This window comes from Euwallacea fornicatus, chromosome 3, assembly GCF_040115645.1.
Source record: "Euwallacea fornicatus isolate EFF26 chromosome 3, ASM4011564v1, whole genome shotgun sequence".
In the NCBI taxonomy this organism is placed as follows: Eukaryota; Metazoa; Arthropoda; class Insecta; order Coleoptera; family Curculionidae; genus Euwallacea; species Euwallacea fornicatus.
This window is the reverse complement of record NC_089543.1, coordinates 7,070,142-7,082,617: the sequence shown is the minus strand read 5'-3', so window position 1 is coordinate 7,082,617 and position 12,476 is coordinate 7,070,142. Positions and strand designations below refer to the sequence as shown.

General features: G+C 37.9%; 3 protein-coding genes across 9 annotated transcripts; 2 read left to right on the top strand and 1 right to left on the bottom strand.

Annotated features, from left to right (window-relative positions):
- Positions 1-594: 594 nt before the first annotated feature.
- On the top strand, positions 595-1,984 carry LOC136350493 (metaxin-2-like). The gene is made up of 4 exons (XM_066302241.1): positions 595-755; positions 945-1,282; positions 1,368-1,609; positions 1,720-1,984. The coding sequence occupies exons 1-4, from the start codon at positions 713-715 to the stop codon at positions 1,883-1,885; spliced, it is 789 nt and encodes a 262-aa protein (XP_066158338.1). The 5' UTR covers positions 595-712; the 3' UTR covers positions 1,886-1,984.
- A 136-nt stretch (positions 1,985-2,120) lies between these two features.
- On the top strand, positions 2,121-4,775 carry LOC136350488 (U3 small nucleolar RNA-associated protein 6 homolog). Of its 2 annotated transcripts, XM_066302236.1 has the most exons (5): positions 2,121-2,575; positions 2,804-3,638; positions 3,692-4,062; positions 4,203-4,454; positions 4,530-4,775. In XM_066302236.1, the coding sequence occupies exons 1-4, from the start codon at positions 2,484-2,486 to the stop codon at positions 4,438-4,440; spliced, it is 1,536 nt and encodes a 511-aa protein (XP_066158333.1). In that variant the 5' UTR covers positions 2,121-2,483; the 3' UTR covers positions 4,441-4,454; positions 4,530-4,775. The 2 variants fall into 2 exon arrangements, with proteins under 2 accessions (XP_066158333.1, XP_066158330.1); XM_066302233.1 differs by lacking the exon at positions 4,530-4,775 and having other exon boundaries at positions 4,203-4,459.
- Positions 4,776-4,955: 180 nt separating this feature from the next.
- Positions 4,956-11,933, bottom strand: Neurl4 (neuralized E3 ubiquitin protein ligase 4). Of its 6 annotated transcripts, none has more exons than XM_066302221.1 (21): positions 11,655-11,933; positions 11,012-11,164; positions 10,843-10,956; positions 10,370-10,647; positions 10,088-10,310; positions 9,734-10,030; positions 9,255-9,622; positions 8,987-9,195; positions 8,665-8,764; positions 8,269-8,462; positions 8,059-8,218; positions 7,810-8,007; positions 7,399-7,712; positions 7,235-7,347; positions 7,037-7,179; positions 6,469-6,575; positions 6,111-6,418; positions 5,871-6,056; positions 5,570-5,813; positions 5,281-5,517; positions 4,956-5,227 (listed from the first exon to the last, which is right to left on the bottom strand). In XM_066302221.1, the coding sequence occupies exons 1-21, from the start codon at positions 11,808-11,810 to the stop codon at positions 4,983-4,985; spliced, it is 4,347 nt and encodes a 1,448-aa protein (XP_066158318.1). In that variant the 5' UTR covers positions 11,811-11,933; the 3' UTR covers positions 4,956-4,982. The 6 variants fall into 6 exon arrangements, with proteins under 6 accessions (XP_066158318.1, XP_066158320.1, XP_066158319.1 ...); XM_066302223.1 differs by having other exon boundaries at positions 6,111-6,409; XM_066302222.1 differs by having other exon boundaries at positions 6,469-6,569.
- Positions 11,934-12,476: the final 543 nt, after the last annotated feature.

Genomic DNA, 12,476 nt, shown 5'->3' with positions numbered 1-12,476 from the left:
TGACACGATTTATTGCTCGTTCTTAAGCTATCACTATTAAAAAACGCCTTTGCAGTCGTAATAATTATTAATAAAGGGAATGAATATTGTAATAAATTGCAATGCTATCTTCCTACAAATAAAACTTTAGTACTTCCACTCAAATCCAACTGATATCACAAGCAACAGGCAAACGAATACATTTATTTCAAAGACGAATCTATCGTAAACGAAATCGGAGCTTTTTTTAAAAACAACACTCATTTAGAATATCATTCGTTATGTTCATAATTGATGTGTGTATTAAAAATAAGGCCATTATCAACTTTACTATTTTATATGTAATCTAATAAATTTAATTCTCATATAAACAATCGCCAGAAGCGCATCGTATCGCGATCCTGCAGGAAAGGTTTTTTCCACCAAATTGTCGAGAATTTGTAATTTTTATTGGCATGTGACTTTTGTAAGTAATCCATTATAACCAGAAGGCATTTTTACAGCGGTTTACGTAGTGTTACAGAGCACTGAGGTTAATTTCCCGGGTATCGGATGCATACTATCCGCGAGTCGAAATCGCTACAACTCCTCTGACAGTAAGCTATAACGCCATTTGTCAATAATCAGACTGTCGGAATTCTCCACTTGGTTTTGTTATTTGATGCATGAAAATTTTTGTACATCCTCAGGGTTTAAATAGAAAGTTGCGTCATTTAAAATTTAGAAGGAAAAAATGCCATCGTCGTTGATAGATAAAGTATCTATTGAATTAGGAGGTACCGAACACCGACACATATTCCTAATAATACACTTTAATTACGAATTGTAAAAAAAATATATTTGTTTTCGTTTACTCCTCATTGAGCTTTATGTCCAAATTTCAATATAAAAATTAACCGTGTACTATTGATGCTAAATACCATCATCTTGGTAAAATGATACTATACGGCTACTTTTCTCTTTAGCGCAAGAACCGTGGTCAAAAGATGTGAAATTGTTCCAACCTTATGAGGTGGAACAGATTCTACTTCCTGATAATGCGAATTGCCTAGCAGTGCAGGCATTTCTTAAAATGTGTCATCTAGATTATCAAGTCGAGCCACGAGCCAATGCCGAAGCCATGTCGCCTACTGGGAAAGTGCCTTTTATCAAAGCTGGCCGATTTGTTATTGCGGAATTAGAAGGCATTGTTCAATTTGTCAATGGAAAGGGAATATCTTTAACTGACAAACTCGACGATGAGCAAAAATCTAACTTGAGGGCTTACATGACTTTAGTTAGGAATGTAATCGAAATTGCAGAGGTAGGTGCACTCTTTAAATGATCTTTCTGAGATTATTTCTACTGTACTTTATTTGACGTTAGGAAGTTATTGATTTGTCTTTTAGTTATACATTTGCTGGATAGATAAGGAAACTTATGATGAAGTAACAAGCATTAGACATGGTTCAGTGCATCCTTGGCCCCTTAATCATTTCCAAAACAGAGAAAAAAAAAACCAAATAGCAAAAAAGTTGAAATTGTTAGATTGGTATAATAAAAACCTATATGAGGTCTATCAAGAGGTAGAATTATGCTGCAAAGCTTTAAGTGACAGGCTAGATAATAAATTGTATTTCTTTGTGGATTCGTAAGTAACTTTAAGTGTGATCTCTTAACCGATAAGCTTAGAACGCCAGTCGAAGACTGGATGTAACTAATGCTTTCTGATCGGTATTGTAGGAAGAATACTTATTTCAGGCCTACTGAATTAGATGCTTTGGTATTTGGGCACCTTTTCACTGTCCTAACAACTCCATTACCGAGAAATGATTTAGCCGAAATTGTTCGGAGATATCCATCCCTGATTGATTTAGTGAAGAAAATTGAAATGAAGTATTTTAATAAAGATGATAAATTGCAATAGTAAGCGGTTGATGTAAATATTCAAATGTGTTTGAGAATTTGAGTGTATTAATATTGTTTGTTCTTGAAAAATTGTTATAATATAAAAAAAAGCATCGTTTCTATGTGCTCATATCTGGGTATCTACATATAAATAACAGTTTTATGGGGGTCTTACCGGAGTTTTATGTTTTATTGTTTCTACTCGTTCGATAACGAAAAATTTTCAGTGTCAAATTGTAAATGTTAAAAATGTATTTGGATTAATACTAATTTAGAATTTTACATTCGATGTTAAGAACGCTGTCGCGTTCGTAAAAGACGATAGAACTATTATCTACTTTCAGTTTTGTTTCGATCTTAATTTTAAACTTAACAAGTTGAAGAGTTGTCTTATGTCAACTTAAATTTAATTCGTTTAAAAGTGATAACCTCGGTGTAATTGGAACAACTTGGGATTGCAGTGTAGTCGGAATGATTTAGTTTAGACTGTCAAGTCGACGGATTACATTGTAATTTTTCTAAGTTTGGTTATACAAACTACGGGAATTTACCAGTTTATTCACGTTAATCGTGCGAGTTCTTAAACTCGATAAAATACTTGAAGGACGCCTTTGAACATGGCCGAGAACCTTCAATTTAGTCTGAAACGTTGTGCCAGAGAAATTATGAAATTAAAGACTGATGGAACTCTCTCGGACGAAGAAACGAAGTAGGTATCTTTTTTTGGCTGGTTACTCTTAACTTTTATGTATGCGGAAATGGTCACCAAAATTAGTAAAAAACAAGATATTAGACACGCGAACTATCTTTGTCGCATATATATATATACACACTATCTCGTAAAGAGGTTGTAAATGAAATACTTTGTTAATTTTAGAAAAAAAAAGAACATTTATTATCGAAATGACGACAAATATAACGGCACATTATTTTCCAGAGATATATTGAGAAAAGACCAACAACTAGAAATGGTTTTGGCCAGCGATCATCAAACCTTGGATGATTACAAATCGAGCATCGCCTTCGTGCGTAGCATTATCGGTATGATCAAGAAACGCCAAGGCAGGAAAGTGTGCGAATGGTTCTTCATAAGCCGAGTGATACACACATATAAAAGGGGCCTCAGACGCTATCCTACTGATTATCCGTTTCATGTCAGATACTACAATTTTCTAAAATTATTCCCAGAACTGAATAACTCGACCACCGTTTATGTTAAAGAAATGATTGGGAGATTTATCAGTGACCCCAGGGTATTTAGATTGGCCGCTTCCTGGTATTTACACGTTAAAAACGAAGTTGAAGCTAAGAAGACTCTCTATCTGGGCCAGTGTACCCACCCCGAAAACTTAGAAATATACCTTGATCTCTTAGAAATTGAACTGAAGAGCCAAGATGAAAATTTGCAGCGCAGACTTGCTTTATATATAGACTTTATTGTGGAGACAAAGGTGCCTCGAGCATTTTTCGAAAGGACAATTATTCTCATTGACCAAGAGTTGAGCGAAACACATGATGTTAAGGGGGTGATCGAATATGGATTGAGTAGGTTGTTAGAGGCTCATAAAAATGAGGGGGAGAGTTATTTTTTTGCGGCGACTAGATCTTTGAATCGGAATTGTGCTCCGAATGTGACAGAGATAGAAAAAATTATTTATCTAATCAAAAAAGGCATGGAGTGTACGCCTGATAACCGACGGCCTGAACTTACAAACAGTTGCATTAGTTTTATTTCAGAGCTGATCGAGAGCAAAGGAGAAAATCCTCAATTGGTGAGTTTCTGTGATAACTAATCTTAGGACAAATTTAACGTGGGTGACTTCAGAAATCCTTACTATTGCTTACAATGGAAGAAGCTCGAAAAGCAAACGTAAAGTTATGCATTGATCACTTCATAGACTGGGTTGAATATTCCGTTGATGATCCGCCCGTAGGCTTGAAAAAGGTGGAGGAAGGCTTGCACGACTATGTAGATTCCGAGCTGGTGTGGGGATTATACATCAAGTTTCTATTGTTGCTCGACCGGGTAAATGAGGCTTATGAGAAGCTGCACGTTGCCACCGACAGATTGGAGGACAAAGCCGTAAAGGTGTGGGCTATTTTCCTCAGTGGCGTACTCGCTTCGAGTCCGGACGAAAAAGCTATGAAAGAGTTTTTTGAAGCGGGACTTTGTGTCAAATTTCCTGCAGTTGTCGCGTGAGTTACTTTTTTATTAATCGATATTTAAGCTGGAAAAATAGCTTATTTGTTAAATTGAAAACTTGTACATGTGGAAATAAAATTATCCTGCATTCCATTCGAGTCAATTCCAACGTGAAATTGAAGAACTCTTACAGATTAGTAAAGGTGCGATACTTCTCGTGGGCGTTGTCCGGTGCAAAAATTGAAGACGCCCGTCGCTTGTATCATCGCATGGTCCGCGAACCTCCATACTGTCGCGAATTGCATGAGGAAGCCTTTTTCATGGAGCGTTTGCATTGCGGCCCAAATGGCAGGTCTGCATTCTTACAAGATGTGGCACAATTTTGGGAAGACCAATCCGGTGACGGCGAACAATCTCGGCTCGATGTCTAAGAATCGTCCAAAAAGTAAAGTAAAAGCAAGTATACGCCGCTGATAGCGGTGTGACCTGCGCCTCGTAAACACGAATTTTCCTCTTTTAGGGAGGGCAAAATGCTGTCCAGAGACCCACTTAGGAACTCTGGGTGGTAGAAACCGACCATACGATGACAAGTTTACGGAGATATCGCTCCTACCGAAAAATTCCTATTCGAATGTTTATAGTTCGAACTGCTTCGTCGACACCTTAATGCTTCGGTTAGAGAATTGCGTAAATTTGTAATTATTCCTCGTTTCACACATGGATACGTTGGGGAAAAGATCATTTTTATGTGCCGAAATATATCCGTTTGCACTTTTTTTTTGTAAAATGAAAAACGAGTAATTTGCAAATATAAACGTCGTGTGCGTGTAGGAATTTGAATTAAAAAAAATTATAAAAAAAACTTCAACGTCCTTTTTTTATGCGAGTACGTATTTTTTTTATCTATGTATATTTGATGAAATTCTTGTTGACTAGTTAGATCACAGCTGGACGTAAGGTAATAAACGACTTATTACTTTATTTGCAGCAAAAAGGAATTGAGAACCAATGCACCTGATTCTTTCGTGGTCCATTCCACTACACCCGTCTCTCTTGCAACCGAATAAGCTCCTGGCTTGACGTACAGCTGGAAAGCCGCACAAACTGTATTGTCACCGTTCACGTGCGGCATCGTTGTGCAACTTTCCAACGTGGGGTAAAATACCACTTGTAAGTCGTCGGCTTTTTGTGCAGTGAAGTTACACCATCGGGCTTGGTCTTGAAGTGGTAAACTAAACTAAAGAAAAACGTAGTAAAGTATCGAAGCTCACCTTTGGTCAGAGGTCGTCCCAGATCCAAAATGCACCTAATAGCCCCAATTTTCGAGGGATAAAAAGCTGTATCCCACTTATCGGTACTGATGTTTGCCAAATGTTTTAGAGGATATTTTACCCAACCCATTGGTAAAATTTCTTTGATGTCATTGAAATCTTTCTCTTGGCCTTGGGCCCACAGTCTGCAGCAGTTGGGGCAATAGCAAACCGATTCGCCAGGAGAAAAGTAGTGATCTAAAAACGTGAATTACTTATTTAATTTTGAAAACATAAAATAAAGTATCACCTGGCAGAAAAAGTTTATTTTTAAAACTGTCGCATTCCTCTTTCAACATGCATAAAACTAATGGACTGGTAGTGGGCGAAACATTGAGAGTTCCGTTAGATGCCACTAAACTGGTACTCGGCAATGGTAGACTTAAATTATTTCCATTGCGTTCCTTTTCGCAAGATTCCAAATCGGCCTTTTCACACTCTGTATTCGTGGAAACCGCCCCGTCAGATTTGACTTGTTCGTTAACGATTTTAATCTAAAATTTTTCCTTAATTTACCGATCCCGCGTCCTCGCGTCTCGTCAGCTACCCACCTTTTGGCATTGCCCGTATAAATCGAATACGGCATAAACGGGTTGACCTGCCGGGTAAGTCCATGGTAAACTTTGCTCTTCCACGCCGTTCACAATCAATTTAAAAAACTTGGAATCTGTAATCGTTACTCCTATTACATCGCCTTCGGCAAGGGTGTTCATTACTTGGCCGTAGTTTGATCGATTCTAAACACTTTGTAAATCAGAACTTGCTATACACTTTTTTCGACGTTTTATCACCTTGGCGCCGTTTATCGAAATCCAATCGTCGGCCACAATACAAGAGGGTCCCTTCAAAGCCAACGCGTTTACGGGAAAACTTAGGCGCTCCAAATAACCAGCCACTACTCCAACTATAATTGACGATTGCCAGCGAGTGTCCAATTGCTCGAGCACGACTTGGACTGTTTTATTGGGTTCCATTGCTGGAATAACCGCAACGATTCCTTGATTGTAAGAGGCCACTCGTCTCGCCACGGTCTTATCCGACTGTAATTCCACGTTGCGACCGTGATTTTCAGAGAATTCATATTGACGTCCTAGATTGCCTGATTTATCGCTTTTTTTTGTATTATTGGTACGAGATGGTTAAACGTACCAGGTGGAGCTTCGACAGAACTTAGGACAATACACTCGTCCAATTCGATGGGCGCCTCTTCCTGATCTAGCACTATTTCCAAACTGTCCTGCAGTCGAGCGCTGCAACTTTAAGATGAAAAATTATAATGGTGTGCATAAGGAGTTTTGTGTGTGTGTGTGTGTGGGCGCGCGCTCGCGTGTGCGTTGGGGTAACCCCCGCCTAACCTAAAATCTTAACGATTGAGTTTTGGCAAATTTTGAAATGATGAAATGTGTTTCTACATTGAACGAACATTTTCGTGTCAAAGTTTTGATAAATAGTAATCTCATTTGCTACTGTTTATGAGTTTATGAAAATTGGCCTCCTTTTTTGAAATACATTATATATAATTGCATAGCATGCGTCAATGTACGTAATAATGTATAATATGTCCTTCATTGTATTATAAAGACTCGAAGTAAATTCGAAACGTCAACGTTTCGTACAGAGATTCATTGTATTTACCCCCGAAAAATTTACTTCTATAGTTCTTACGATTAATTGAATAAATAGAACACTTTTGAAAACAGAAATGATGCAATTCTACCTGTTCATCGGTGAAGACGGGAGTTGTGCTTTGTGACTATTAACCGACAACTGATAGCATTGACCCCTCAAATCGAAGACTGCCCACACTGTATCCCCCATAACGGGAAACTGAATTGGTATTTCCTCTCTATTGATGAAAATCTTTTTAAAAAATCGTTAGGAAATACGTATAACGAATTTTCAGATTTAAAATTACTTTTATGGTACAATCTTGAGTTTGTAAAATGCCAATTTCGTCTCCTGCATTAAGCCAATCTAGACTGGGAGTAAAGAACTGCAGAAGTTGATTTTGATAGTGCAGCTCGTTGCCTGAAATTGTATTGTACTAGGAAACTTTTACGATTATTTAACGATTCTAACCGATGACATAACAGCAATTGGAAGGTAACCCCCCGTGCGTTCTGGCACACGGGGGAGTTTCACTAATTCCCAAAATCAGACTTCCAGCCAGATGAGGCCAAAGACCAGTCACCGTCACCTGGAACATTTCCTCCTTGGTTAACGCGGTACTACTGAATAAAATACTGTTGTTGTAATCTCTGGAGCGACATGCCAATCTGCCGTTTTCACTCAGCAACACTCCTTTTCCGTGGTGTTCCGAGAAGCAATGCAAATCGAGCTCCCCATTCGCGTTTAAGGCACTCCCTGCTTGTAGTGAAACCGAAGTGTCCGACCTAATTGTAATAATGATTTAATGAACTACAACGTTACAGTATCAGATGCTGTAATGTTGTTGTAAATAAAAGTCAACAGATATTTTGGAAAAAGTACCGCGGGCAAGTGATGTCTACGCCGACAGAGGCTAAAGGACCGACGGGTGTTGAGCAAGGAATGCTGACACTTGCGCACTGCCCGTACAAGTCCACGACGGCGTACACATTCCCGTGAGGAATAACGCAGGCAGGTCCTTGAGAAACTCCATCTTTGAAAAACTCCAACGACTTATCGGCTGACCTCATCACTCCTAATCTAGATGCACGACTATCAAGCTATAAACAAAAATCAACAATCTAATCTTACCGCACGGTGGCTCGCAACGTATCCAAATCGAGAGGATAGTTATTGCTAATAGTTTTTCCGTTAATCATTATAGAAGGTCCACTTAACATCCACGTGTCTTTGCGCAGATCTGTCGCCGTGCTGGGTAATACAATATCGTCAGGGCGTACTGCGGTTAGTCCTAAACGGAACAGATGTAAGTTTCTTGTTGTAAAATTATTACGGCTTTACCCAGCTCAATGCTACCCGACCATCTGTCCACGATACTGTCTAACACGATTTCAAACATTTCTCCGTCTTTTAGAGGCCTGTTAGAGAAAACTATTGCGTCGTTAAATTCTGCCAAAGGATGCGGTCTTAATGCGGTTAATCCGTTGTTTATGATTCGTGCGTTTTTCCCGTGGACGTGATGAAATCTTAAATCGCTAACGAGGAAAAATGTTAGTGGTGACGACAAAATCGAAATTTATTTGAGAGAAGAAAGATAATTTTTTATCCTAAACATGTAATTCTATTACATATGTTATCATTGCAGTGATATTTGAGAATAAAAAGGTATAGATCACCGATCGCAAAAAGAAATAATCTAAAAATATATTATGTATAAAAGTGTATCGCGTTTCTCACCGGTATAAAGTTGCATTGGATAATATAGAATTATTTGTGTCTGGCGATGCGAAGTCATACATATCGATAAGCGAAACTGCCACACATTGACCATACAAGTCTGTAAAAAAATATATTAACAGTAATACTTAACATTTTGTAAAAAGAATGTTGTTTAATATTTAACTTTTAAAAGCGATATGTTTCGAATACTACTTCATATTGAAGTTCCTGTTAAAAATAAACTATAATAAAAATAACAAAAAGGAAACTGTAAACTTGACGTACTACATTGCTGCGTTTCGTGAAAACGGATTAATATAAAACAACCACAAATATTTACCAATAACCCCATAGACTTTATCTGGAACGTTATTAGCGGCACTACCTTGATCCACGCCGTTAACAAAAAAATGTAGTTGACCGTTTTCCTTTCGAACAAGCCCTACGCGATCGCCCACCTGCAACCTGTCCAAGTTTACTCCGTACTGTTCCTGAATTATTGTGCCGTTATGCATAATTCCACTACCGGTCATCATCCAAGTTCCCGACCTGGAATCAAGTTTATTCAACCTTGAAAAGGCCAAAAAAACAAACGCAACCAAATCCACCTAACGTTGGTCATGGTGAATGGAAACTCCAATTCTACTGGACTGTGAGTGGTTACTCCTACTTCGATGGAACCCGCCCATTTGGTGACTACTTTGTCCAGTTTAATTTCGAAGAATTCTCCAGTTTTAAGCGGTCGCGCTGTGAGCACCACTCCGTTGTTAAAATCATCTGACGCGTTGGGTCTGTGGGCAGTACGACCATTATTGATTACTTCGGCGTGAGTTCCACAATTGGGATGGAACATGAGCCTGTCATAATAATCGGAAGTGAGAGGTTGCGGTTCTGGGACCAGGTTGTGATGATCACGAGTATTTTTCCTTGTCATTAGATTTTGTTCTTCTCGTTCGTCTCTTTCGACAATAGACACCTGAAAGCACAATTTAAACTTTAAAGCGAAATACAAACCATGCATATCATGTACACTTTTATACATATACACTGTTTTTTTTTTTTGGATACAAGTGAACGTAAAATTAACCTTTATCGTCATTCCGTACAAATCAATGACACCCCAAACGGTGGAAGGAACTCGTTGGGCGGCGATTCCCTGATCCAGACCATTAATGAAATAATGCAAATTTCCATCGAGTTTCCGCATCATACCGACCCGATCACCTTCACTTAACTCGTCCAAATTGAAATCGCCATATTCGCGTCTGGTACCTTTGCCGTTGGTTAAAATTCCACATCCTGACATCATAATGGTGCCGCTACGCATGTTCGTCATCGTGGCGGGAAACACCAAAGTATTCGGATTGTGTGTGGTTATTCCCATCTAAAATTGGGCCTGACCTGAACGTTTTTGTCTTATTAACTGCCACACTGCTGATACTTCTATACTGCCGCTCCATTTATCCACCAAACGATCAATTCTAATTTCGAATAATTCGGAATCGCTCAAAGGTCGATGAGTCATTACAACTCCGTTATTGAATTCGTCCAATGGCCTCCGCCTTTCTGCGGTTCTGTTGCCGTTAGAGAGCTTTACCAAGGATCCACATCGTTCGTGAAAACGCATTTTGTCAGGTCTTGGTGTCTCATCGGGCATGTTCACACTACCATCGTTACTCACTCAGCCGCTAAAGGTATACGTAAGAGTACTATGAGATCATACCTAACATTCATGTCCATTCGTATATCCAAACTGTTACTGCTGCTCAGACTTAATTCGCTGAGATCACCACCCAATGTGACGTTCAAAACATCGTTTTCGATTGCTAATACTGAGCTGCCGCTCAAACAATCATCATTGTTGTGTTCTCTGAATGTGGGACTAGTGATGCTGACCTGAACACATTTGCCGTAAAGGTCGACTATGGCATAGACAATGTTAGGCAGACCTTCGGCGGCCACCCCTTGAGATTCTCCATTAATGTAGTAAATTAAATCACCCTACAATAAAATACCAATATCAATCAAATTCCGATAATCAAAATTAAATTAAACAATAGTCCCTACCAAAATTGGATAGTCTTTATCTGAATGACAATTGAGCTCTTCTTCATAATGTTAAAATTATATTACAACTTATGATACCTTGTATAGAAAAAAAATTTCTTTTTACTTGCAGCTAGTATAGTTACTCACCTCTGATGTTTTTATTAAACCAATTCTATCAAGCTGGTTTAACTTATCCAAGTCTGTTCCATATCCTTCTATTAAACAATTTCCATTTTTGAAAATGGATGTACCAGACATTATCTAAAGAAATTAATTATGCTTAATTATGTGAATCTACAGGGTTTTTTGACATTACATTTAAAATGTATGATGTATAATGGAAAAATTGACAAACAAATAAACTTACCCAAGAGCCTGACTGAATCTTTGAAGCACAAGGTGGAAAGTCAAAGTGTAAAGGATCTACATCAACAACTCCAATTTCTAAACTTCCTGACCAAGAATTAACCTATAGAAAAATGAGTTTAGACATAGATACAAACTATATAGTATTTATGTAAATCCTAATTGCTTAGTCTGAAAAAAGTGTTGTGAATCACTGAAGAAACAAAATACGATTATGCGTGAGATTATCAAAGAAATTACTGAAATATATATACAACTGCCAATTGTGTGTTCTTGCAAAGCTGCAAGATAAAAAAAATTCAATTGGCAAAAGTAGTAGTCAACAAATGTCTCATTAGTGACTGCATTTCAAAATGCAGAGATCAAGTTGATCGAGGATATGATAAACATTCATTTATTGAAATTTTGACAGTAATTGGAGATACAAGTGTGATGTTCCTAGATGCACATCCACAGCTTTTGGTTCTACATCAACTGCAACTGGCAAGAAAGCCAAATAAGTTCAAATCATATGTGACTATTGAAGAATAGGCATAAGGGTCCGTCTCGATTCGTTTGAACTGGAGGCTACATGAGTCTTACGTTATTCCTACCTTTCTGTCTATGATCACTTCAAATAAAATATCATTCATAACGGGTTCTGCAGATATGACCAATCCATGATCAAATTCACTATCGTTGCGGATAGCTGTTGTATTTTCATTAATTAAAGTAATTCTTTCTCCGCAGCGATAGTGAAAATATGCCATTTTGTTCTTCAAAATTTTGTTTAATAAAACTATAAAACGTAGTGTTGTTAAAGCAAAAACGACGGGAAAACAGAAAACAGAACAACGTTTAAATATTATTGTTTACAGGTGATAACTATAAGATGTCGGATAAGTCAACGAAATTTAGACGTAGGCTTGTGTCAAGCTGCGCGGAATCCGACCAATCAAACGTCTTCGTTTTTGCGTCGAAAATTTGAACCGTTTCGTCTTCGTTTTTCAGAGCAGAGTAAACGAATCTAAACAAGTAAATGTTCTAACGATCTATAATGTTCTGTTTTAACCCATTATGTAATAACATTTTTGCAACCTACAAAATTACCATTTTATTTATTTAATACGTTTTGCAGACGACTAAATGTTCCACAGGCGCGTTTGTTCTGATTCCGTATGACAAGTACCCCTTTGGTATTTATATGGTACTTGTGTACTGATGATGAGTCTTCTTTTTTTTTTCTTTCCTCACGAAAAAATACCTGAAGTCTCTTACTATACCTATAACTCATTCCCAAATCTTACTATAGACAGAAGTCCACGCTTGTTTGTGGATGATTTTTACATTCTCATCAATGATGGATTGTCTTCCTAAAGAGTGTATTTGTCTTTTTTTATTGTGGGTGAGTAAGTATGCGGGGTGCCAGAAAGGAT